The sequence below is a fragment of the Amblyomma maculatum genome, chromosome 1 (assembly GCF_055883805.1).
Source record: "Amblyomma maculatum isolate TAMU_Amacu chromosome 1, ASM5588380v1, whole genome shotgun sequence".
Lineage (NCBI taxonomy): Eukaryota > Metazoa > Arthropoda > Arachnida > Ixodida > Ixodidae > Amblyomma > Amblyomma maculatum.
In genome coordinates this window covers 228,694,702-228,718,824 of record NC_139344.1, presented here as the reverse complement: position 1 = coordinate 228,718,824, position 24,123 = coordinate 228,694,702, and the positions used below count along the sequence as shown (strand labels likewise).

At 40.8% G+C, this 24,123-nt stretch overlaps 1 protein-coding gene across 2 annotated transcripts in view; it reads right to left on the bottom strand.

The window, feature by feature from the left end:
* LOC146205843 (GPI ethanolamine phosphate transferase 1-like) overlaps nucleotides 1–24,123 on the bottom strand; it is a 48,907-nt gene that overhangs the window by 4,298 nt on the left and 20,486 nt on the right. For both annotated transcript variants that reach the window (XM_084590477.1, XM_084590479.1), the window contains exons 16-24: nucleotides 18,930–18,980; nucleotides 17,409–17,487; nucleotides 16,845–16,953; nucleotides 8,018–8,120; nucleotides 7,039–7,126; nucleotides 6,856–6,954; nucleotides 6,385–6,440; nucleotides 3,204–3,279; nucleotides 789–905 (exon numbers count right to left, since the gene is read on the bottom strand). In XM_084590477.1, coding sequence (XP_084446603.1) covers nucleotides 789–905; nucleotides 3,204–3,279; nucleotides 6,385–6,440; nucleotides 6,856–6,954; nucleotides 7,039–7,126; nucleotides 8,018–8,120; nucleotides 16,845–16,953; nucleotides 17,409–17,487; nucleotides 18,930–18,980 — 778 coding nt within the window. The remainder of the gene's footprint in view (nucleotides 1–788; nucleotides 906–3,203; nucleotides 3,280–6,384; nucleotides 6,441–6,855; nucleotides 6,955–7,038; nucleotides 7,127–8,017; nucleotides 8,121–16,844; nucleotides 16,954–17,408; nucleotides 17,488–18,929; nucleotides 18,981–24,123) is intronic.

Here is a 24,123-nt window from a genome sequence, read left to right as displayed (position 1 = left end):
CTGAGGTTCTGAGTAGTAATGCACTATAAATTTTGGGGACCTTTTATAGCACCTTATGAGGGCAATGCGACAACAGTGTATTCTAGATCCAGTGCGCAAGGATGGAAGATGATGACATGCAATGCACAGCACGAGGGGTGATCAGATGCAGTGATATAGTGCTCTCGTGCAGTGGCCAGTGAAGCTGATCTGGTTACGCTACTGTGGGATCAAAACTCAGTCACAGACAACTTTTCAGTAGAGTGCAAGCCCTAAAGATAGCAGTCGAAAAATACACTGTTACTGACTTCTTGAAAAGAAAAAAATAAATGCAGCATCACAGTAGTAAGAAAGTAATATATAGAGAGCAGCAGCACTAGATCAAAAGTCATGACTACATGAACTGGCTACATTTGCAGGCCTCAGAACAGATTTTTATTCAATGTGCTAGAGTAGAGTGTTAAGGTTAGCACCTTTTGTCAAGCCCACACAACTTTTACACTTTACATCAAACAAGGTTTGAACAAACTGCATCTCACTGCCGTGTTTAGTGCGAAGATTTGGCAGCCTAACACAACAAAAAGAATATCTTCTTTTGTGAGCACAGCGAGATGTATATGTGTGGAAAGAAAAAAAAAAGTGAGCTATAGACTTCTGCCTCGCAGCAGTCAACAGTCATTTCACAGCGGACGACCATACAGCTCAACCAGAAGGATACAGAAGGATAAATATGAGTGCCAACTGACAACCAAATTCAGCTTAAACCATGATTCAATGACCAAAAATCACAGAACAATGTCACTACTTACCAAGGCTGTGAAGTCTGAAAGGACGACGACAAGAAGGAAGAGAGCCGTATTTGACACCTTAATTGACTGGAGAAGGGCCCGGAATGCACAGCTTACAATAAGTAGTGGGATCAGAACCTGTGTCAAAGCAAAAAAAAAAAAAAGGCAATGTTCCAAATTCAAACAAATAAAAAAAAAAATTACAAATGAATGCACAGCAAAAAGACAATTACAATGTTCACCCTAACTCAGTTTATCAATGCAATAAATATATGCAAAAGGGATCAAATGAGGTTGACATGTTTGAGTGCATACATGTATGAGTGACATGTATGAGTATGTATGAGTGAAGGCTATAGACCTTTTCAAAATTGGCCAAAGGGCGCTGCCATATTGGAGACTGGGCTGTGCTCATAACACAGGAAAAAGCTGCGGATTCTCCCCCAACACCTGGTTCTCAGCCCAGTCAAACCGGTTTCTCCAAGGGTCGTGAAAAGGTCTATAGCTGGATTCCTGGGGGCACTACATGTTTTTTGCAGGCAGAAACCAGAAATACAATACTGATAAGTCATAGGCAGAAAACAGAGAAGCAGTTATGCCCCACTTGTTTACTGCATATTAAACTATCAGTCTCTATTAACTTTAAATAAATAAAAAAAAGTGTAGAACCTCTGACTTGGTTGACCTCTTATGGTTACAAAAGTGAATTGTCAGCAACAAATTATATTGATTAAACCCCTTCTGTGTGCTGAAGGCACATCCAGACTGTGAGAGAGACCCCACTAATAGGTTCTGATTAACTTTTACCATCCTAGGCTGTTCAACGTGAACTCAAAACATGCAATGAGGAGCCCACCTAGTGTTTGTGAGAGGTGGTCCCGGCCCCCCCCCCCCCCCCCACCTCAAGCTATCTCTCTGTAAATACCCAAAATAAATTTTTTTTCAGAAAGACACCAGTAGCAATTGCTGAAATAAGAAAAGTTTCTAGCCTGCCCTCTGCACAAAAAGATCAAAGTAACTGAGAGATTGCGGCAAGTATAAAAAAGCCACCTATCTGTGAAGGCTATCATTAATTCAATATCAGAATACTTCACTTCAGACTGAACAAATGCAAGATAGCCTTGATAACTGTACAAATGGTAAAATCAGGCTGCTTAAGGGGGTATACTAGGCTAAAGGGTCCACTTTTGAATTGCTGCACCAATTTTGATAAAACCTTCACAAATGGCTTATCTTCCCCTTATTAGAACATATTCTGAATTTCATCACTGTAGCTCAAATAGAAAAATAGTTGAAGCTGTCATATTGTGCAATTTAAAAAAAAAAAGAAGATATACAAATGTTTTTGTGACTACGATATGCACAGTTCACTGTGCAGGATAAGGCCAATCGCGGGTTCTTTATTACATTTTCACGAAAATCTGAGCACTTTTCTGTTACTACTTTTTTTTTTTTTTGCTCACAGACTAATTAGGAATCCAAAAAGTACCTCATCTTGTTTCCAACAAAATTTAAGTCCAGAAACTACCTTGAAAGCAGCTTTTGGTAAAGAAGCTTGGATATGATAGCTTTTGTAACAGTTGTGTTCTTGCAAAAAGTGAAATCAGAGAAAAATGAGTTCAAAAATTTCAGAACATGCTATTTAATTTTAGGGCCTAAAATAACTGCCCTGCTGCATATGTTGGGTCTTCCTTTTAAACACAAATATGCTCTATGGCGACTGCTTTTAGTCGGATCTTTTTTTCAGCTCTATAGCTGCTCAGCACCCTTGTCTGCGCTCGTAAAATGCTTTCTCTGGTTGCTTTCTGGATGGGCTTCCTTGTCTGGGCTCCATATTCTATCTCGAGCTTGTCCAGCACTGCGGCTAGCGAGGCTCCTAGTGGCGCAAAATCAACGTTCGAAGGTCACATGCTGCGTTTGTGCCAATCTAAGGTTCTGTTTTGCTTTACTAGCCAATCTGCTGTTGCCACAGCCCAAAATATGCCTTTCCTTTTGGATCTTTTTACCTGTCTGCTGTACTCTCACTTACAGGTCTTCTTAGGCTAGAAAGCATGAAAAACAAACATTATAACTTGGGGATTCACTCCATGTTCAGTTTCTTGCCTGCTCTGTGGTTGCATTTATAACAACATTCTTAAGCACTTTCAGCAGCAAGTGCGCCCCAATGCCTCATAAAAAAAAAAAAAAAAATTTCTACATGCACGTGACAACCAAACTTTGTGAAAAGTTTCTTTGAAGCATGCTGAATATAAAACAATGATAATTTAGGAGACTTCTTTGGTTAAAATTGTGATTTTAGCTCCGCATCCCACCTCAAAGGATTATGATCACGAAATGCTAAGGCAATAGGTCTTTTTATGTGCCATTAAAGCAAAACCAAGTGCAAAGGAAATAGTGCCAAAAACAAACTATATATATAAGAAGGACACCTCGTACCTTGATAAGAAGGATGGCAGCCATTGTGAATGGTCGAAATACTGTGATGAAACAGTAGAAGCTGGAGATGGAAAAACTGTAACAAAGGTTGTGCAACAAGTTACGATCACGCATGATCTGAGGGTCTTAACATGAATTGACATTTTTTGGGGCAGGAATGCTTTTGCATGCTGCTTCTGCCCAGGCGAGCTTGCCTCGGAAAGGGTTTAATCTTACAATCTGGGCTCAGGAATCAAATGCTAAAGACGGCAAACAACTATGGCGGGTAATTATTTCAGGTTTGTTGATCTCTCAAAGTGTATAACAGAAAAAAAGAGAGATCTCCAGCCGTCATTTTGTTAATGACAAGAAATTGAACATGGACAGACCAGCGTATACATCAATCCAATTCCAGACCACTAGGTGCACTTGCTAATATATTTTTTTCTCAATAGGGAATTTTGACAAAGACTGCAGAAAACACTAAGCAGAGAAAATTATCTGCACTGCAGTCATCAGGACTTTGAAATTTACTATCTAAAGTTATATATCTTAAAAGGCATCTTATTATTGAGAGTCATTTTCCTGTATGCTGCCTATGCTGGCAATAAAATCAAAATAAACACTAAAGTGCGTTGCAGAGTATTAGGAAGACAAGCTTGCGGACATCAAGCTTAGATCCTGTGCCTTATCGCAGTGCTTTCAAAAAGGACATATCTGATGCTTTTGGTGCTGAATTCCTAAAGGTGATCAGTTCTTTTCCCCCCACAACTTTGTTCAGCCTCCTCAGGCATCAGTACAATGACCTGGTGATGGTGGTGCCACCGAATACAGTTTCACTCAGCATCCGACCACTTTGTCAGAATTCTTGAGGAACTTCACCCAAAGGTACAGTTTCTGCACTGGCTTGGTAAATCAATGGCAATGTCTTTCAACTGATATCAGGAGCGCAATGTGTGGAATGTGCAGCTCCTGCTTCTTGGCATCCGGCTGTTAAAGGAGTGCAGACACATCGTTTTTGGTCAAATGTTTTTGTTCTTTGTAAAGATGCGCAAAATATTGGTGTGCATGCATCAACCATGATATTCGCTTATGACTGATGAATAATTTATAATCGAATTTCTTTTCTCACCTACTTCGGTTTCGGCTCTAACAGCAGAGTGATGGCTATGACATCAAAGTTCCATACAGGTCATGTGAGGGATAAAAAACTGCGACATAATTGCTGCTTCTTTATTCGTGGCGATTCCGGCTCTTGATGCAGGCTAGTTCTAGCTTTGTGGTGAATCAAAATGATGAACAAGAGGCGACTGTATCGCAGTTTTTTATGCCTCTTGTGATCTATACACAACACTGACCTTAAAGCCATCACTCGGCTGCTGAAACTGAAACCCATGTGAGAAAAAAAAATTAAATTACAGATCAATTAGCAGCCATAAGCAAATAAAATGGAGTGATCCGTGCACAGTAATGTCTTAAGCATCATTAACAAGAAGAAAATATGCAATCAAAGCTTGGTGCCTATATTCCTCGAGGCTATATGACGAACAAATCTTTGATAGTGGCTTTACGTGTGGAGGCTTCAAAGCAAATGCATCATATGTGCGCTAGTGAGAAGTTCAACAAACAAACAGCAATCACCTGTACATCGCAGTCATTGTGCATGCGTATGAGCACTAGGCTTCATACTGCAGCCACATCAAAGATACAATTACTCTTATAGAGTCCCATTCCATCGCTATCTCTTATTTCTGCAGCTACAGCCTTTACCGGAAAATACAAGCAGTAAATCTCAGCCGTCAACTAGAGCCGCAGTGGCCATGACAAGGTGGCAGCACAAATGGCAAATGCGCGCCAAAGCAAGGCAGCAGAGTCAGCAGATGCCACCACAGTTTACAGAACTGGCTGCAAGAGGGATTCAGTGGTACCACTATCGGTTGCGCTAATGGCGCATAACCTGGCACAGTTAATGAAAACACAGTGAAGTGGGCTAATTGGAAATTCATACTAACATAAAAACAGCACAACTTTGCCAGTTCCATGCCCAGTACATGCCTTTTGCCTTCTGGCATGCTTCTTTTATTTTAGAGCTATTTCTATCTTTACACTAAAGAAAAAGTGGAGCTAGCAGAGTTATTCAAACCGACCAATAACAGGATGCAGTAAGAAAAAAAACTATAATAAGAAGAGAATGTAGGAAGCAAAAAAGCGCCAAAAGAAATCTGCAAGTAGAAAAAACAAAAATAGGCCTTGGCAGACGCCAGATGCAGGATGTAAACGACTAACATCACAATGTCATTAACATTAATGGCAAGACAAGGGACATAGTTATTTCCTGAAATTCTCAGTAATCAAGCCAAGCAGAGGATTATAGTACCAAGAAACATTAACACTGCAGGTACAGAAACACCCCTTGTAAGTAAAGAAAAAGTAAAAAGTGCAGGACGGTTATGAGAATGTAGGTAATGACAAACATTTGAGTGTTTGTTGCTTGTGGTGTGACGGCAAAGAATTTTTCACAAGCATATTCTGTTTTTCTTTTCCTCACTAAGTCAGACAACCAGACGTGAAACCAACTTGCCCAGGACTGCAGTGATAGTCATGACTCAACTATGGGTTGAGTCATGACTATCACTGCAGTCCTGGGCAAGAATGGGCATAAAAAGAATGAAGACGGTAATGGGAATGGCCACAGGTCAGATACAGCAATGATCTTGGGAAATCTGCTCGAATGATGCAGCTACAGCTGCCACAAAACGATAGCAACTGAAAGTGTTTGTGCGAGGCCTCTGTCCTGCACTAAACAAGTTGATGATGCAGATATTTACTTGCAAGCTATTTGTAGAGTACTAACTGTTTTCTTTGGATTCCTCCCCAGCATTAAAAAAGTTTCACTGATGCTCATCATTTTTGTAAATTCACCAAAACAACTGGCAAATACACTGAGACAGCTGCTGAAAAATATTAGGTGTATTCAAATGTAACCCCTTGTGAATATGCCAGCTGCAACAATGATGAAGACTGGTCTCAAAACACTGTCTACTGCAAGGTGCCAGTATTATACCTGGTAAGCCCTGTGTCAAATAAATCTAGGTACCCAATTCTCCTAGTATGGGTATCACATGCATTGAGCACAGATTACGTGCTTATTCACACAAGTTCTCACTCTTACTTTGCGCTTTAAAGCTTATTCGTAACTCACCTGTTAAGGCTGGCAATGTTCCCAGTACCATAGAATGCGACAAGCATAAAGAAAATCTGGTAGGCAGTTCAGGACATCAACTCCAGAGTAGTAGCGTGTCTGGCTCTGTAGTCAGACACTTGGGATTCAAAGGTCTCAGATTGTTTGATTTCCATCTCAAATATGCTGCCCGTGCTCGCAACTCCTGGACATTCGGCCATGAGATGCGGTCTCATGAACAGACATGTCACCAGCCTAACACTGCTCACCAGAGGCATGCTCATGATTTTTTTTGTTCTATTGTTGTACATGCCACTGGCTTTTGTTGAAATGGGGTTCATAATGCTTTAGCAAGAAAATAATTTGAGGAAAGCTACATGATTGCAAACGACATGCAGTTGGTTTCACCCAGCTGTGCTGCATCGCCGTTTTTTTAATCCTTGGCTGAAGTTACGCGAAACACCCTCTACATCAAGATGCAGAAAAGGATACGAAGAAGTATGCCTTCCTGATGTCATCGATGCGTATGTGATAAGTTACAGCCTTTGCTTGTAATGAGACATCCTGTGACTCAAAAGTCATGTCTTGCAGCTACATGGGAGAGAAAAAGAAAAATAAAGTGAGAAACTTGATTGTTATGACTAGCACGGCAAAATAGTTAGGGGATTCACATACCCGCAGTGTAGATCCTGAAAGCTGATGTTCAATGCAGATCCAGAGGAACATCACAAAACAAAGAACCATAAGGAACAAGCTTTCATAGCTGCAGTAGCATTAAGGAAGTTACCTGCCCATCACATTCAACATACACTTTTTGTTTACAAAATATACACATAGCAACAACCAGTCACAACCACCTATTGGCAAGTGTGACTTCAAGAAAACATATATTCATCACAAATCCTGTGTTGGCTAGTAAAAGCATTTGTACAAGGGTACAAATGTGGTAGTATACACTGGGTTACAACAATAAAACAAACGTGCTCAGGTGTTGCAAGTAACTAAAACACAGGCAGACATATTGAACTTCATAAAGCTTATCTTTGCCTTTTTGTGTTGGACTTTCATTTTGATGTCCATGCCCAGTCAGTTATGCAGAACTGAGTCTTCATTAGCACCCTACTGAAGGATGACATTTGACATTGTATAAAGCAACCCCAATTGCTCTGTGTATAATAATATGGCAAAAGATGACATCATCTTACTGGAGGGCAACAGGAGCTAGCAAAAGTTGGCTCATAATTTTTCAAACATAGATGATAAATTTTATGTTTTAACAAGTTTCTGCTTGGTTCATATGCAACTAGGGTTACTTTAATTATTGTTTTCCTATAAATTATTGCAATTCATTTTCCCACCCTGTTAATGTTTTAAAGAGATTTTTAAACAGACAATTTAAAGAGAAACGAACTCAGTTTAGCTGCAGGAGGTTATAACTTCATATGAAGTTTCAACAGCACCACAATACTTGATTTAATCACAGTCCCTTAGGCATGCTAGACTCCAGCTGAACTGCAAGCAAAAAAATCAAGTTAAGGTGATGTACCCCAGCTCAAGATTTCCCAGCACCAAGATTTACTAGTGGTACAGAAAAGCAACAGCTTCATTATTACGCTATGCAACAAGTATTATGCACTTCTCGATGAAAGGATACAAGATGCACATCAGAATAAATGGAACCAGCAATGACAATGTCAAATTTTGCAGTCTGTTCAAAAGACTTGTGGTTGAGAAGAGGCACAAAACTGGAGAAAATACTGCAAAAAAAGAAAGTCACAGGAATTTGTTAAATTTCTCAAAGTAAATTTCTTAAAGCAAAATGAAAATTTCAAATTTGAATAACCACACACAAAGACAAAATGTCTAAATAAAAAGATAGGCATGAGCACAATCAACCCATGATTTGTTTCAAAGATCAATACACTCTCTTAAATTTAAGTTACAAACGACACAATATATAAAAACATCTCAACAAAACTGCTCAAACATCAATACTATAATATTGAAGCAGTGGTTACAACTACCTGAATATCCCACAATTAAAGTAGCTAATACACCAGACATGATGAATAAACAGCGCTACAGACTAGGACGGAGGTTAAGAACAAACAGGACGGGCTAAATTTTTTTTCTAAAGCAGGAAGACTATCACATTTGCATACTTTGTCCTGTAATAGCATGGTTGCAAACCCCTCAAACCACCAAAATTTTTTTTGGAACCATAACACAGTGCACAGCCATCATCACATGCTGCCTGTAGTACACAAAGGAAGCTGTGGCCCAAAACAGTGTTCTCGAATTAAGTATGTAGTATCAAGAGTAAAGAGTGTTTCAAGGAATTTAGTTCTTTATTAAAATAAACCCCCCCCAAAACATAGGGGATCCCACTGGTGGCATGTGGCTGTTTTTTCTTCTACTTTCTAATCAACTATCCCCATGATTATGTTATACTTCACACTGATCAACCCAAAAGAAACAAAAAATATTCCTTATGTTTCCATTCTATCAGTGTATGCTGACTTCCTTCTTATGAACACTGGAACTCGTTAAGGCAACTGTTTCACTGTTGAGCTTTAATGTAAGACATAGTTATTTTGATAAACGCCTGCACATTACTGGGGCAACCCATCCTTTGCAGAGACTATGATATGCATGGCGTGATCATGGCATAACAGGATTCTGCCTTTAGATACTTCAGTGAAACAACAAATAAATCTTGAATTTTTGGCACGAGGAGCTGATGATAAAACAGTAGAGCAATGGGGATACCAATGAACACAAAGGGTGATGCAGTTGCTCTTTCAGCACATACATGTACAGGTAGCTCCATGATAAAAAAGAACAGTGAGCTTGCATACAAGAACTATTTCTGTTGTTACTGGTGCGTTTGCGGCAATTGATGGCTGGTGTGCGGTTCAATTTGACTGCTTTTTGTCAGTGCCTGATTGCCATGCAGACAGCACGCTCACGAAAGCACGTGTTTTTTCACATCAACAAAGCTGCAACACGTTGCATGGCTGCACAAGGCTGCAACCATGAGCGAAACACGGAAAATCATCTCCTTCACAAATGTGCAGTCTACACGGCCATCGGGCACTGATGAAAGAGCAGGGAAATTGAACTGGGCACCAGCTATCGTCAGCTACTGTAAACATACCAAGCGCATCGTCTCCTACCTGGTGGCTAATGCTTCGTGATGCTGGCACCATTCCTAACCACTATGTCAATCATTTGTGTTCTGTAGGCAGCTGTAAGCACATGTGTAGATTTTAACTATCAGAAGCTGCTGATGAATATTTCAGACTTACATTCAAAATTTTAATAGTCCCTTCCCAGGCATCACTCCATGTAAAACTAAATGTACCGGTGCAATCAAAAGTAAACGAAGCACGGTTATTTCTTCTAAAATTTTTCACACGTTGCATGATTGAAACTAGTAGCTTTCGCATGTGCAAACTGGCAGTAGTCGCCAGTGCTCTTTAACTTGAACTTGGAGAAATATTGTTTTCTTATCTCCAGTGCAGGAGGCATGATTTTAATTTGAAAGGAAAAGCGTGCTCCGTTTACTTATGCCTGCTCCTGTAAGTCTTGACAGATATAGCAGTGTGTCATGTCAGTTTTGTATATTAGAAATAACATAGGTTACCATTACTGGTTACATGTTAAACAAATCCACAGGCTTAATAGTCAGAGTGATTACACGGTTTTACTAGTAGAAGAGCCTCTGATGTTAAAGGTCAGCAGAAGCCTCCACAGAAATATGATCAAATTTTCGAAGTTTTAATCTATTAAGAAAAAAGAAAAGCAAATCTTCCATGTGAATGCTAACTGTTGAGCTTAATGACTAAAGCAGAATACAGATCTGTCATGAATTATTAACAGTTCCACTATTTTATATCAGTACCTAGAGCCCATAGTGTTACTACACAACAGTTCTCATAGGAGGCTCTGAGTGGGCAAGGAAAACTACATATATTTTGCATAACATCTTTTGATAAATTTAAAGAGCAACAACAAGACTTAAAGGTCAAAACCAAATTAGAAAAATGCCTGCTACCTGAAAGTGACATTCTCTAAACCTAGCCCACCAGCCTATCAGGTGTTTAACGTTGTGGACAAATATTTCCAATGTAATATCAATTCAGTATATCTCTGTAATCTGAATGCCATCAAAGCTGATGTATGCACACTCTCCTTTTCTTTTACAAAGCTGTAGATCCCTGCATGTTAGTGTAGCTAATATTTTAGATTTTAGAGCATGTGAAACATTAGCTCCCTCACCCCCTGCCCCAAAATGGAGAGCACAGTGCAAGTGCACTTTGAAAACTTAATGTGCCATTAAATTATTAAATTGCGATTCACTACATGCCAACAAAACTTGATAGCTATCTCCACTCCTCAACTGATGTGTACCATACGATGTCAGTGCATGTTCAAGAACCCCAGATGGTGGAAATTTTACAGTGTTCCACTATGGTGTCCTCCATAGCCTGAGCTGCTTTGAAACCGTTGCTTAACCTAGTCTTATTTAATACTGAAAGCAATAAGGTGTTTGCTGTTATGTTCATACTAAGCAAGTATATAATCAAACAAGTAAAAAACCGTGTTGAAGATACCCAATATTCCTAACATAATGTTTCAAATGCATGCAAAAGCAGCGCAATTTAGCCAGTGAAGAGACAGAAGCCTTGGCAACCCTTGCTAGGAAAATGAAAAGACCTTTTCCCAAGTTTTACCGAAATTTTCCAAGATTCTTGCGGTGATTTCGGAGGCCGCAAAAAACTGAGCGCCAGATAGTTTGGCTTCCCCACATAACACTGCAAACCTGCAACGATCTTGTCGGACCGTGGCCCAAGTGCTATCTAAGGTGGCTTTTTCGCATATGTCAGAGTGAAAGCTATTGCCATTTTCACCACCTCCATGACAATCAACATGAACGCATGATTGTTACAAGGCTAAAATCATTCACACCGCTCATTTAACCCTTTCGCTGTCGGGCGTTTTTGGCCGTGATGCACCCCCAGTGTCGGCTTGGTTTCAGGGAACGAGCATATCAGGAAACGAGCACAGCAATTTATTTTTGATTATGATTGCTATACAAATAACATAGTTAATGAAAAATGCACATTTCAGTGTTCTGCAGGTGTTGTTAATTAACATCATCATTCTTATCAGCTAGATTATAAATTAGATAAATGAGGATAATATAAAAAACTGCTCGATACTCGAGAGACCGAATCCGAGCTCGACTCGTATTTATAATCAAAAGAGCCATCGCTCCAGTCCGCAGTCGAAGGTCCCGCGCGGTCAGCCATCCGAAAGTAACCGCGCGCACGGAGGGCACACTTTCGGTGGCCAGCACAATGGAAGAAATGGCACGTTGCGAAATTGAGATGACAGAGGGAGATGGAAAAAGGCTAAAACAACCTCATTTGCTGCTGCTAGCCGCAAGCAAGGGTGCAGCAAGAGAGAGCGAAAGCAGCGATAGAATCATGTGTCGATCTATTGGAGAGGCAAAGGCGCGAGCCCCTGAACGCGACGCGTCGTAGCAGACACGCCAACAGAATAAAAATTAAAACCTGCAAGGCAGATGGCGGAACAACCCTTGAACCCGTAGCCACACGCAAGTGCCGCATGATCGCTTAGCGCGATAGAATAGCACTCGCGAAGCGACCGCGCCCTCCTGAAAGAAGGTGGCGGGGGTGGGCGCGGTCGCTCCATACTCGCTCCAACGCGGGGCAAAAATACGAGCTTATAGAAAGATTTGACAGATGACGCAGCCTGTCCAGGCACGCCAGCTTCACGCTTAGGAGCAAAGTTTTGAATGCACGATAGAGAACGTACCGGTACGTCGGTGACACTGTGGGGGGGAAGCGCGAAAACGTAATGGTACATTCATGACAGCGAAAGGGTTAAGACTGGTTCGAAGAGCATGGACTCGTGCTGACTGCTGGGTTAACAGCTGTCCATGTGAATGTGAGATATAAACACAACAATAAGCTTTCATGTGAACGCTCGCTGCACCACCACCAGTCACCTGTGTACTGCGGTGAACACTGCCGCTTGCAATTCGAGCAAGCACCGTTTAATGCTGTTCAATATAACCATTTCCTTATGAAACGGATATATCGAACTTGCACAAGAAATTGTCATATATACACAGTAAAAGAGCTGAATATAGACAATATTTTGTAACAACCATGTTCGTTATACCAAGGTTTGACTGTATTACTTTCTATAAATATCACAATTCCCTGGTCAAAAGAACATAGCTGATGGAGTCATGGTATAATGTGATGTCTGCAGCTCCAGAAGATTTTTTTTTTTTTGTTATTATTAACAGTGCTTCACATAACATAAAACATTGCGAAGTAATGTTTGTGCGAGATAAAGGAAATCAGCACATGGCTTTAAGCTGCTTTTAACTAGGCTTGGCATACTTGCACATAATATGCCTCCAAGCTTTCAGAAACTATAAGCTGCAAGAGCTTTGCATAGTATCACTGGATTCAAAGTTCCTTAACAGTTTATATTGAAGTGCAGCACAGAGCTCAAAGCCTGCAAAATCCAATTTTTTTCTTCCTAGATCAATAAAAACTCGTCTAAAATTCAAAGGCAAAGTCAAAGTTTATTTCCCATCTAAAACTACAGATGGAGGAATCGTAGAAAAAAGCTGCCCTTGGGCAGCTTGACGAGTCTACAATCCTAATTATTGGCAGGGAGGCAACACAAGAGTTTATACAATTTTAAAAACAAGCTCATCAAGAAACACCAGAAGATACACGAAACAGCAATATGTATACATAATGAAACTTAAACCATGTTATTCAAAAACAAATTATGTAGTTCATGACGTGGAAAAGAAAACAAATCGAGGTTAATGTGGATATACCTATTTAGAAGAGATGGAAGAGTGTACTGAAGGCATTCCCTACCAAGATTTAATCTAGGTGTTGGCACTGTCCATTCTTCGCCACATCTTGTTGGATAGACTGATTCTTTTTTCCTTAGTTCTGCTAAATTCTTAAGGTTTGTTACATTATTCCTGATTTCTGTTTTAAAAGTAACACTGCGGCGATATTTATAAAGATTATGTGCTTTAATAACTCTTGAATGACAAAAGAGAGCTGCACTTGGATGTCGGAACGGTAAATTATATGTATTTCGGAGATATCTTTTTTGCATTAAATGAATGCGTTCAAGGTTAGAGAATGTTGTAGTGCCCCACACTAAGTGGCAATAGTTTAAATGCGAGTTGAATATTGAATTGTATACCAGCATCTTAGTTTTTGTGGGAAGTATGTATTTTAGACGGCCTATAATACCAGTGATTTGAGCTATTTTTTTCAAGATATAATTGACATGATAATCCCATGACATACTGGCAGAAAATATAACCCCGAGGCATTTAAATTGCTCAACTATTTCTACAGCCCGCGAGTTTAATATAATATTATTGTGCGGTGGGATAACTTTGTTTTTCGGCCTAAATATGAGAGCTTTGGTCTTACTCTCGTTTATTTGCATCAAGTTAACTGCAGACCAGACCTCAAGTGCTTTCATTGTGGCATTACATTGTTTGATAAGTTCATGAGGATTTTCACCTGAAAAAAATACGCTCGTATCGTCGGCATAGATGAAAAACTTTGTATTATCGCTGATGTTGACAATATCGTTTAGGTAAACATTGAAGAGTAGAGGCCCTAGCGTACTGCCTTGGGGGACACCGCAGAAGAGCGGCTTCGGCTCAGACCGTATACCATTTATGAACACCACTTGCTGTCTAAACGACAAATAGGAACTTAAGAGTGAGAGCGCTTTTCCTCGGATACCATAGCAGTGTAATTTATTTAGTAAGATTTCATGATTTACCAGGTCAAAAGCCTTTGAGAAGTTCACAAATACACCAATGACAATAGCTTTGTTTTCAAGTTGCTTTATTATATATTCCTTTTGTTGGAGTAACGCAAGTTCAGTTGATTTGCTTTTGCAGAAGCCAAACTGAAATGGTGTTAGCAAGTTAAATTTATGGATGAAATTTGACATTCTTAAATGGAGCATTTTCTCAAATGCTTTCGAAAACACTGGCAAAACAGAGATTGGTCTGTAGTTGCCGAGGGCGTTGCGATCTCCTTTTTTGTAAAGAACAACAACTTTTGCTAATTGCATTTTTACCGGAAAAACTGCAGCCTCTAAACACATGTTAAAGATGTGAGCAAGTATGGGAGCAATTATATCAACTACATGCTTGACTGGCCATATTTGGATACCATCAATGTCACAGCTAGTGCTATTGTTAAGATTTGTTATCACCGACACTACCTCGCTTACCATGACTGGGTGCAGAAAAATTGTTTCATCATTCTGAATTCGAACATATTTGCAAGCGTCAGATCCGGCAGCACGGGTAGCCAAGCTCGTTAAAAAAGTATTGAATACATTAGCGAGTTCAACGCCAGAAACTTCCTTTCCATCAATATTTATTTTTGTTAATGCAGTGCGTGAGCTGTCCCGCTGCAGAAGTGTATTTAATCTCGACCATAGTACACCATTTCGAGCATCCTTAACCTCTAGAAGTGACACATGATAGGCTGTTCGTGCAGACCGCAGTTTTTTAGTCAGTTTATTCCTATATTTTTTAAATACCGCAAGGTCCTCAGCCTTCCGGCTGGTCAAAAATTTTCTATACAGTTTGTCTTTCATTTGTATTTCTCTGCGAAGCTCTGGCGTTACCCAAGGCTTGCGGATTCTGCGACTTTTCACACGTGTTACAAGAGGAAAGCAGTCGCGATATATCTGTTTAAAGCAATCAATAAACATATTATAAGCAACATTTGCGTCATGAAGTTCAGCTATCTTACTCCAATATACTTTCGTGAGCGCATCCCTAAAGGATTTCAATGATGATTCTGTAATAGCTTGGTATGTGATTGATGTGGACTTACTCCCTATTGTACTAGCCTTCTTAATGCAAGCAAACACGGGAAGATGATCACTAACACAACACGATAAAACACAAGAAAAAGCATTCAGCTGCATAGAGTTAGTAATAATTAAATCGAGAACTGAATGGCCTTCGCTTGTGACTCTGGTTGGTGTATTGATCAGGTTAACAAAGCCATTAGACATAACAGTCATATTAAAATCTCTAGCAGATGGGTTGGGATTACCCATATCAATATTAAAGTCACCACAAGCTATTAAGGTTTTCTTATTGTGATACTGAACAACAAAAGCCAAGAACATGTCATAAAACTGTAAGAATGATGCAATATTACCGTTAGGAGGGCGATAACACACAGAGAATACAGCACTTTGTGTAGAAACTGAAATCATTTCATAATCTGTGGTAATTAAAGTGTATGCTTCAAGTAATTCTCCTTCAACGTCATCCTGAAGCAATAACGCAACACCACCGCTGCGAGCATGTCTGTTTGCATAATGTGTCGTAAAATTCTTCAACCTGAAAACATCACAGTCACTTGTGCTCCACGTCTCGGTTAACATTATTGCAGAGAATTCAAAGGAAAAACTAGCAAAAAATTCTTGCAGGCAGAATACTTTGTTTTTCACAGACCTAGTATTCCGGTGAATACATTTGTAAGAGGTTGCCGGAAAATCTGACACCACTTGATCCACATCACTGGGCAAGTAATAGCGAGTACCATCCATCACTTTTTTTTTTTCAACAAATTAGAACAAACAATGCGTCAGTTACAGGCTATCAAGGTCAGCTTTGGTCTTAATAACAATGGCAACTGCACCGCTGGTCTTTCGAACCAGAACTTTTCCGTTCACGTACCAGACAAAAGCATAGCCTTTTTCCTTTGCCTTATTCTTCGCGTCCCGAAGAAGTTCTCTGTGGTAGCGAGTTAGGTTTTCCTGAATGAAAGCATTTGTTTCACTGTCTTTCAGCACGCTTCTTTTCTGAAGCCATGCGTCTTTTGTCTGCTGCTTGGTAAACCGGATAATAATTCCGGGGATTTTATCTCTCCTGGCTGGCAGGCGGTGAGCTGATGCGACGTAAGCGTCAGTGAGCTGAGGGACTTGAAGCATGTCGGCAATCTGATTCAGAGATGATAACAGGTTTTCGCCCTCGACAACAGGGACACCGTGTACTTCCAGATTAAGCCGCCTACTGTGAAATTCTAGATCATTTATTTGTTGCTCAAGATCAACTTGTACTGTAGCACGAGCTAAATCCTTCTCTTCCAATTCTGCCACCCGCTCTCTGAGCGCCTTTATTTCTGTGTCCTGTCTTCTTATCTTCTGCTCAAATTTATCGAACTTTCCTGACATGAACTGAACAGATTTTTCCATGTCACTGATTTTTTTCAACTAGTGCCGGCAAGCTTTCGAGCTTTTGATCTAAGCAAATGTTGTTTGCATGCATGACATGGCAAATACATTTCCACAAACTTATTTTAAAGAATGGCTCCTTCAGACATGCTAAAATCATAAGGTTGTGAGAGAAAACATACTCAGCAGCAGCCATGAAAGAATCTGGTTGAATAGTGGTAGCCCCTCCTTGTGCTCAATGCTGTCTGCTGTGCTTCTCACAATTGTAACAGCCACCCAAATCAACACGATCTGGAAAGTAATAACTTCATTGAGCACACTTTCCCACAAACCTGTCCATGAAGAAAGGCTTCAACTGGCCATGAAGCTTAACATCATAAGGACTGCAAAGAAAATGACAGCGCTGCTTGGCGAAAAGTAGCAGCACTTCAAGCAAAAGCATGGTCAATTAACACGCATTACTTAAAGAGAAAGTCTGTGAAAATGACTGCCTGGCTGCAGCAACTACTGCTTTGTTCGGGCAAGGTGAAAAATAAATATCACAGGAAGATTAACCTGCTTCAACATATATATACAACATATATCACAGAAAAGGTGTGCTATGCATTATATTACAACATATATCATGGAAAAGGTGTACTATGCAGTTACATCACCCAAGTTGAGATATCAATGCTGAAGATCTACCACGCTCTTCCTCAATACTGAATCTCAAAGTAACTGCAACTTATGTATCCGCCACTTACTTGCCCTGCAGTCAAAATAACAGATCTCTGTGGCTCCTTTGGAATTTGTCTGCTGTTTCTAACCAACCCCAGTTCAGGCCTGAAAAGAAAGAAAGCCAACTGTGATGGCAGCGAAGCTTCCAGTTTAATATAACATTGTCAGCAATGCCTAGTGAAAGCAATGGTTCAATTCGCTAATAAGGTTTCCATAAGCCCACTCTGTATGTGCCGCAAATGGATTGCCAACTGAGCTCTCTTGAGATGCAGAGATTAGAATGAACTGAGCAACTCTTTTCTGCTGTTTCCTGCACAAAACAACATTTGACATATACAACTTGGCCTTCAAAGGAATCTGCATCACAGGCAAGCAAAAAAAAGTCAGCTTAAACTGCCCATAGCATGCAAAACAAGCACACAATTCATAAAACAAAAGGCTAATTGGATTCACCATGTTTCTTGACTGGTCCTCAAGGGTCAAGGCTGCTAGCAATCTGCCACCTTCTTAATTTCTTTTGGTGCATTCTCATAGTCTCATTGCTTCAGTTTATATCACATTTTTATTTCCAATCCTGTCATTTTACATTGCTGTTTTACAAGACTAAGAGCTTCATTCACGAGGTTCTATATCAGGAACAGGTTTACAAAAGTTACAATTACCAAAAAAACAACAACAAAATAACTGGGCAGTCTCCTTGAAACTGCCTTACTTCAAGAAGGCTAGCGAATGTTTTTCTAGACACATTAAATCACACATCCAGGATATTATTAATGCCCCTAATAAGCCCTATAGCTGCTCGAATGTGTATTACTACTATTATATAAAGCTGTAAAGTGTAAATACAGAAATTTGGCTGTTATTGCTGTTTGCAAAGCATATTAGCTCAATGCTTTCAAAGAACAAGCATGCGTAGAAAGTCCAGAAATGTAAAAAAAGCCTTCTGAGAATTTGAATTCAAAATTTTTTTTTTTTTCTCTCAAGAACCTGGAAAGAAAGCATTACTTACATTTTTAATAAGTGAAAATAAATTCTCAGCTGGTGTACTCTAAGCATGCTTTTAAGCCGATTCTCATTCATCCATAGCCACCTTGTAACAAAACAAGTTTAGGCAGCTTTCCAAAATTACAAAATGCCATCTCTGACCAGATTGAAGTGCTATGTAAACATAGCAAATAATGTGACAGGACATAGAAAATTCAAGATTTTACATCCACTTTTTAATCCAATTTTCATCAGCTATAATAAGCTATAATATATAATATTTCACAAGTGATAAGATAGTTTTCATGACACAATCTATATACTATACCCTTTAATAAAGTTTATAACAAGCATAAATATGCTTGCAGAATGAAACAATTCCCAACAACCATGCCTATATTTTGCTCAGAAATGACTTTGTGCTAGAATTATACATATGACGATCAAATTATTACAACAGATTCCAGAACCATGCAAAGTGAACGAACGTATGAAACAAATACACTGATTAAAAAATAAAAGGCGAAGCTGAACAAGACACAAATGTGTCATAGTATACACACCTTCTGGCACAATATGAAAATACAAGTATGCTGACCCAACCAGACAGTGTCCTATGAAAAAGAATGAAGGCAATGTGTCAGTCCAGTCAACAACCCACCTTAGAAACAAGAGTACAAACTGACACAAGGATATTTGCAAGATTATTGTAACAGGATTCCATAAGCAAACGTGCAGTAGCTGTAAGCTTCCTTCATAGTCAAATCAATCAAACCACAGAAAATGCTTGCAAAAACATGCGCGAAGGACTTCCTTACAGATAAACTCTGTTGAGATGAATTGTAAGATAAGTAAGCAAAACGGATAAGGGCATTCATTCAGTTTTCCGGACACCAATGTAAAAAAAAAGAAAGAAAACAGGTTAAAGCAAACCATTACACTTATGCATGACAGTTAATAAGAACTCTTCCAGACACACAAGAGTTCACTTTATAATGGTGATGCATATGCAGACACTCTTCCAGCCAGATAGAATAATGCTATACTTCCATTTCACATCCACAGTTAGTTTAAAAAGCTCCTAAGCTACTAGGTTTGCAGCTGGGCCATAGCTGAAGTGCTCTTGTATCACCTTCACTCATTCAAAGTTCTAAAGGGGTGAGAAGAGGACTTCTTAGACTCTGGGGATCTTTAGTTCTCGAGATGCCATACTTATACAAACTGAAATGCAGGATCCCGAAGCAAAGCTGGTGACCTTTGAGAAATAATACAGATTAGATTAGGGGTTGGGTTTGTGGGGTTTAACGTCCCAAAGCAACTCAGGCTATGAGAGACGCCGTAGTGGAGGACTCCGGAAATTTCGACCACCTGGGGTTCTTTAACGTGCACTGACATCGCACAGCACACGGGCGCCTTGCTTTTCGCCTCCATCGAAAAGCTGCCGCCGAGGCCGGGATTCGATCCCGCATCTTTGGGAACAGTAGTCAAGCGCCGTAACCACTGCGCCACCAGATTAGATTAGATTAGATACCCAGATTAGATTAGATACATTTTTCCTTCACACACATTTTTTTCAGCAACATGCGAGCTGCATGCAGTCTTCAATATAGATTCGGTAGATAGATGTCCCCCCATAACGAGAAAACGGCAATTTATTCTGTGTTATGTCAACTTTTATGATGCATAAGTAGTTATGCCTATCATGTATGAAATAACAAGTGGTTTTATGCCTAAAGCAACTTGGACTATAAGTGGAGGGCTCCAGAAATCTCGACTACCTGGAGTTCTTAAACGTGCGTTGACATCACACAGTACACAGCTGCCCTGCTTTTCACCTCCATCAAAAAGGAAGACCTCTAGGTAGCATCACAAGCTTGCTTTAGGTTCAACAAAGGAAGCTATTCTTGCTTCTGCACAAACGCTTCTTCGACAGTGTTTCTAAGGAGAATGAGGCAACTGTCCGGTCGTCATTATCATCATCAGCCTGTCTACGCCCAACGCAGGACAAAGGCCTCTCCCATATCCTTCAACTAATCCTGTCCTGTGCTAGGTGCATCCACTTAGCTTCTATAAACTTTTTAACCTCATTCAGCCACCTAACTTTCTGTTGCCCCCCACTATGCTTACCTCCTCTTGGAATCCAGTCCTTTACCTTTAATGATCATCGGTTAACTTGTCTTCACATTACAAGCCCTGCCAACACTAATTTAATTATCAACTGCAATAGCATTGTAGTAGAATCTCGGTGATACGAATTTCACGGGGTCGTTAAAAAATATGTATCATCCGAACATTCGTATCATCAAAACAAACAAAAATATGTATGCAGAAGCATGCGCAGGTCTGTTCAAGGCCGAGAGGTTTATTACGGTCGCGCGGTACCAGCTAGCTACTAGCGGCGCATGCAGTGCGACAAGCGATTGTGACGTCGGCAGTGTGCGTGGACTGCGTGCCTCCGCATAGTTCTTGGGGCACATACAGCACGACAGGAGATAGTGACATGCAGGCCGCACGGTGCCACAGACTGCTTGCGATGCGCACAGCGCAGCTAGTGATCATGAAGTCTACAATGTGCGGGTCATGGGCACCTGCTGTGCGCCGCCGACTACTACTACTCAGCGTACAGTATCATGGCTGGTGGTTGCGATGTGGGCGATTTTCGGGCCGCACACCGCCACATCTTTTTGCGGCGTGGAAAGCAAGGCAGACGATTGCAATGCAGGCGATGTGCGGCTCGGCCACCTACACATACTTCTCGCGGTGCATACAGCACGACAGGAGATGGCAACGTGCGGACTGCGCTGCGCCACCAACTGCTCGCTGTGCATAGTCTGACTAGTGAATGCGAAGCCAACAATGTGCTGTCCATGCGCGCCCGCCGCGTACGCCGCGATCACGACGTTGCCGGATTGTGGCAAAAACTTTTCGAGGCATGTAAGCGCGACAGGTGATCGCGACATGCGGACCACGCGTTGCTGCAAACTGCTCGTGATGCGTACTGTGCGGCTGGCAATCGCAGAGTCAATGATATGTGGGCAGAGTGTAGTGCTCAAGGTTGTAGTCACAGTTTGCACTTTCATATCATCCATAGTGGCGCGGGAGAATGTTCAGAACATCCGAAATTTTGCACATTGTACACAATGCACTCTGGCCGAGGAATTTCGCGAATTCGTATCATCCTGAAATTCGTATCAACCGAATTCGTGTCACCAAGATTTTACTGCAGGTTGTGCCTGTTCCCTCACCCATTCTGCTCTTAATGTTATGCCTGTCATTTCCCTGTCGATAGCACGCTACATTTTTCGCAATTTAAGTTGAACCCTGTGGGAAATCAACATCCCTCTCTCTTTTTCACGGGAAGCCCTCATCTTTCCCCTTCTAGCCTCCTTCCCCCGGGGTGAGAGAACTGGTGCAGCACACCGGGTAGCCTCTCCTTCCCCCTCCCCTCTCATCTCGGTGGACAGCATCTGCATCCAGAGAGACGACGCGCGTTGCCGGAGCACGCGGATTATTTATTTATTTTACAGGTATTGCCAGCCTTGTTATCAGGCCTTTGGCAGGAGTGGGCAGTTCAGGTGAACAAAAGCAAAAACAGCAAACAAGATACTAGACACTGAAGAATAAATCATAACAAAAACACACGAGAATATTTACATGATGAGGTCATTTGACGAGGAGAGGATCATGTAACTATGACTTTGGCGCAAGTGTGCAGAGGAATGAAGAAATAGTTGGGGAATCAACAGTGTCGGCGGGTAGCACATTCCATTCACAAATAATATGCGAGGTTTTCGGAAGTGACCCCATTAAAAACGGATCAGCTTATACGATCAAAAGTGAGGAGAAGCTATTACCTCACTTGTAAACTACGCGGCCCGCCATAGCATAAATGTGCGCAATTATCACGCCAGTTTCAGCTTATTTTTTGTTTTCACTTGTTTGCATATGCTACAGACTGGGTGGAGTGCTTTTATTTTTAATTTTTACTCCTATGCCTATACACGCAGAGGGCCAAGCCGAGCAAATGGGTTAATTCAAACGAATTATGATTAGACTATAGAATGGCACTATTATACACGCCTGCCACACTAGTTAGAAATTTTTCATTAACTTTCAATGATATGCAAAACTTATCAGAACATTTTTGGCACTAAACATCCGCCGGTTGTAATGATACTAGCCACTTTCTGAACAAAATTACGAGGCAAACACTGCTCGCAATTTAAAAAAGACATGTTTCTTTATTTACAAAACTCATGAGATGAACAAAGAGAAAAACAACATGGGCAAGCACAATCAAGAAGTACACACAAACATTTCGTTATTTACAAAGTTCAATCACCACATGATGACTACTTGAGTAGTTTTCTATTAGCAAAGATAAAACTTGCCAGACTAAACACGCAGCTCCTATCTTGCTCAGCAGTTTTGTTTTTTTTCCCGGTAAGCTGCTTGATCAATTACTATTTTTCCTGCGTTGATAAGCTGTGGCCTAAGCAACTTTATGATTATCTTCGTTGTTTCAGTGGCGTGGTCCTTTCTTGCTACACAAAGCTAGAAGAGAGCACTTCTCGAAGTAAGCATCATAAGCTAGCGACATGTACGCTACACATGGAATGTAGTGATGTACCTCCACTGGAATTTGTTATATTTGCAAGCAACCGCAGAAGCCTTAGGATTAAAAATGGGAAGGAAAGCGAATGTCTCATCACTTCACCAAACTGCAACAAGACCTTGCAGCTGAGAAACATGCATGCCTTTGACCACTCGAGCATACGCTCGTAACGTTGATTGACTGCCGGCTTCACGAGTGACCGTTAGGCTCTCGAAGACTACCACCTACACGAGGTAGTCTTGACGAGTAACTGTTTCATAAGCAAAGAAAACTATCTACACGAGTACAATGCGTAAATTCTAAGTAGAACGGAACGCATTATGTGAACGCAGCAAGAACATCAACACTCCGGTTCGGTAGTAAACACAACACTTAAATTGTGAAATATTTCGGACACACCTTGCGGTCTTTGCTGGAAAACCAGCTAAAAATGAACGGCTATGTGACACGCTCGTAACAAATTTTCGCCAATGTACACGAGCAAAAAGCGAGAGAACCGCCAGTGGAGATACGCCGCGAGCGGGCTGGACGATGCATCGACGCATAGGCGCGCACTGCCGCCTGGTGGCGCCTGGAGGAACTGACAAACTTACAACATTTGGCTGGGGCGCACGCAGATTGGAACGGCCGGAGAGAAACGCGCGCAAGAGTGATCTCGGAGGCCATGTCTGAGTTCAAGTCTGCAGAGTTAGAAGCTGCATTATTGACTTGAACACCTTGTTTTCGTAAAGACAGGTATTCGTGAATCCAGTTAATTAAGGTGTTCTTTAGAATAGGCCTTAGTTTTAGCAATAATTTGGAGTGAGAGACACAGTCGAATGCTTTTTCGAAATCGAGGAATATTACATCAACTTGGCTTTGCTTATCTAAAGCAGCTGCTAAATTATGAACTGTTTCTATGAGCTGAGTTACGGTGGAAAACCCTTTTCTAAACCCATGTTGTCTTGCATCAATTAATGCGTTGTCATTCAGAAAGATGGATATGTGTTTGAATATTATGTGTTCGAGCAATTTAGCGCATGTGCAAAGTATAGAAATTGCTATGTATAGGATGCTGCTATGACCGAGGATGTGAATTGGGCACTCCCAATAAACAGCTTGGCTCGCTGGCTGTGCCTCGGTGTTTTGTTCTTCTCTGCCAC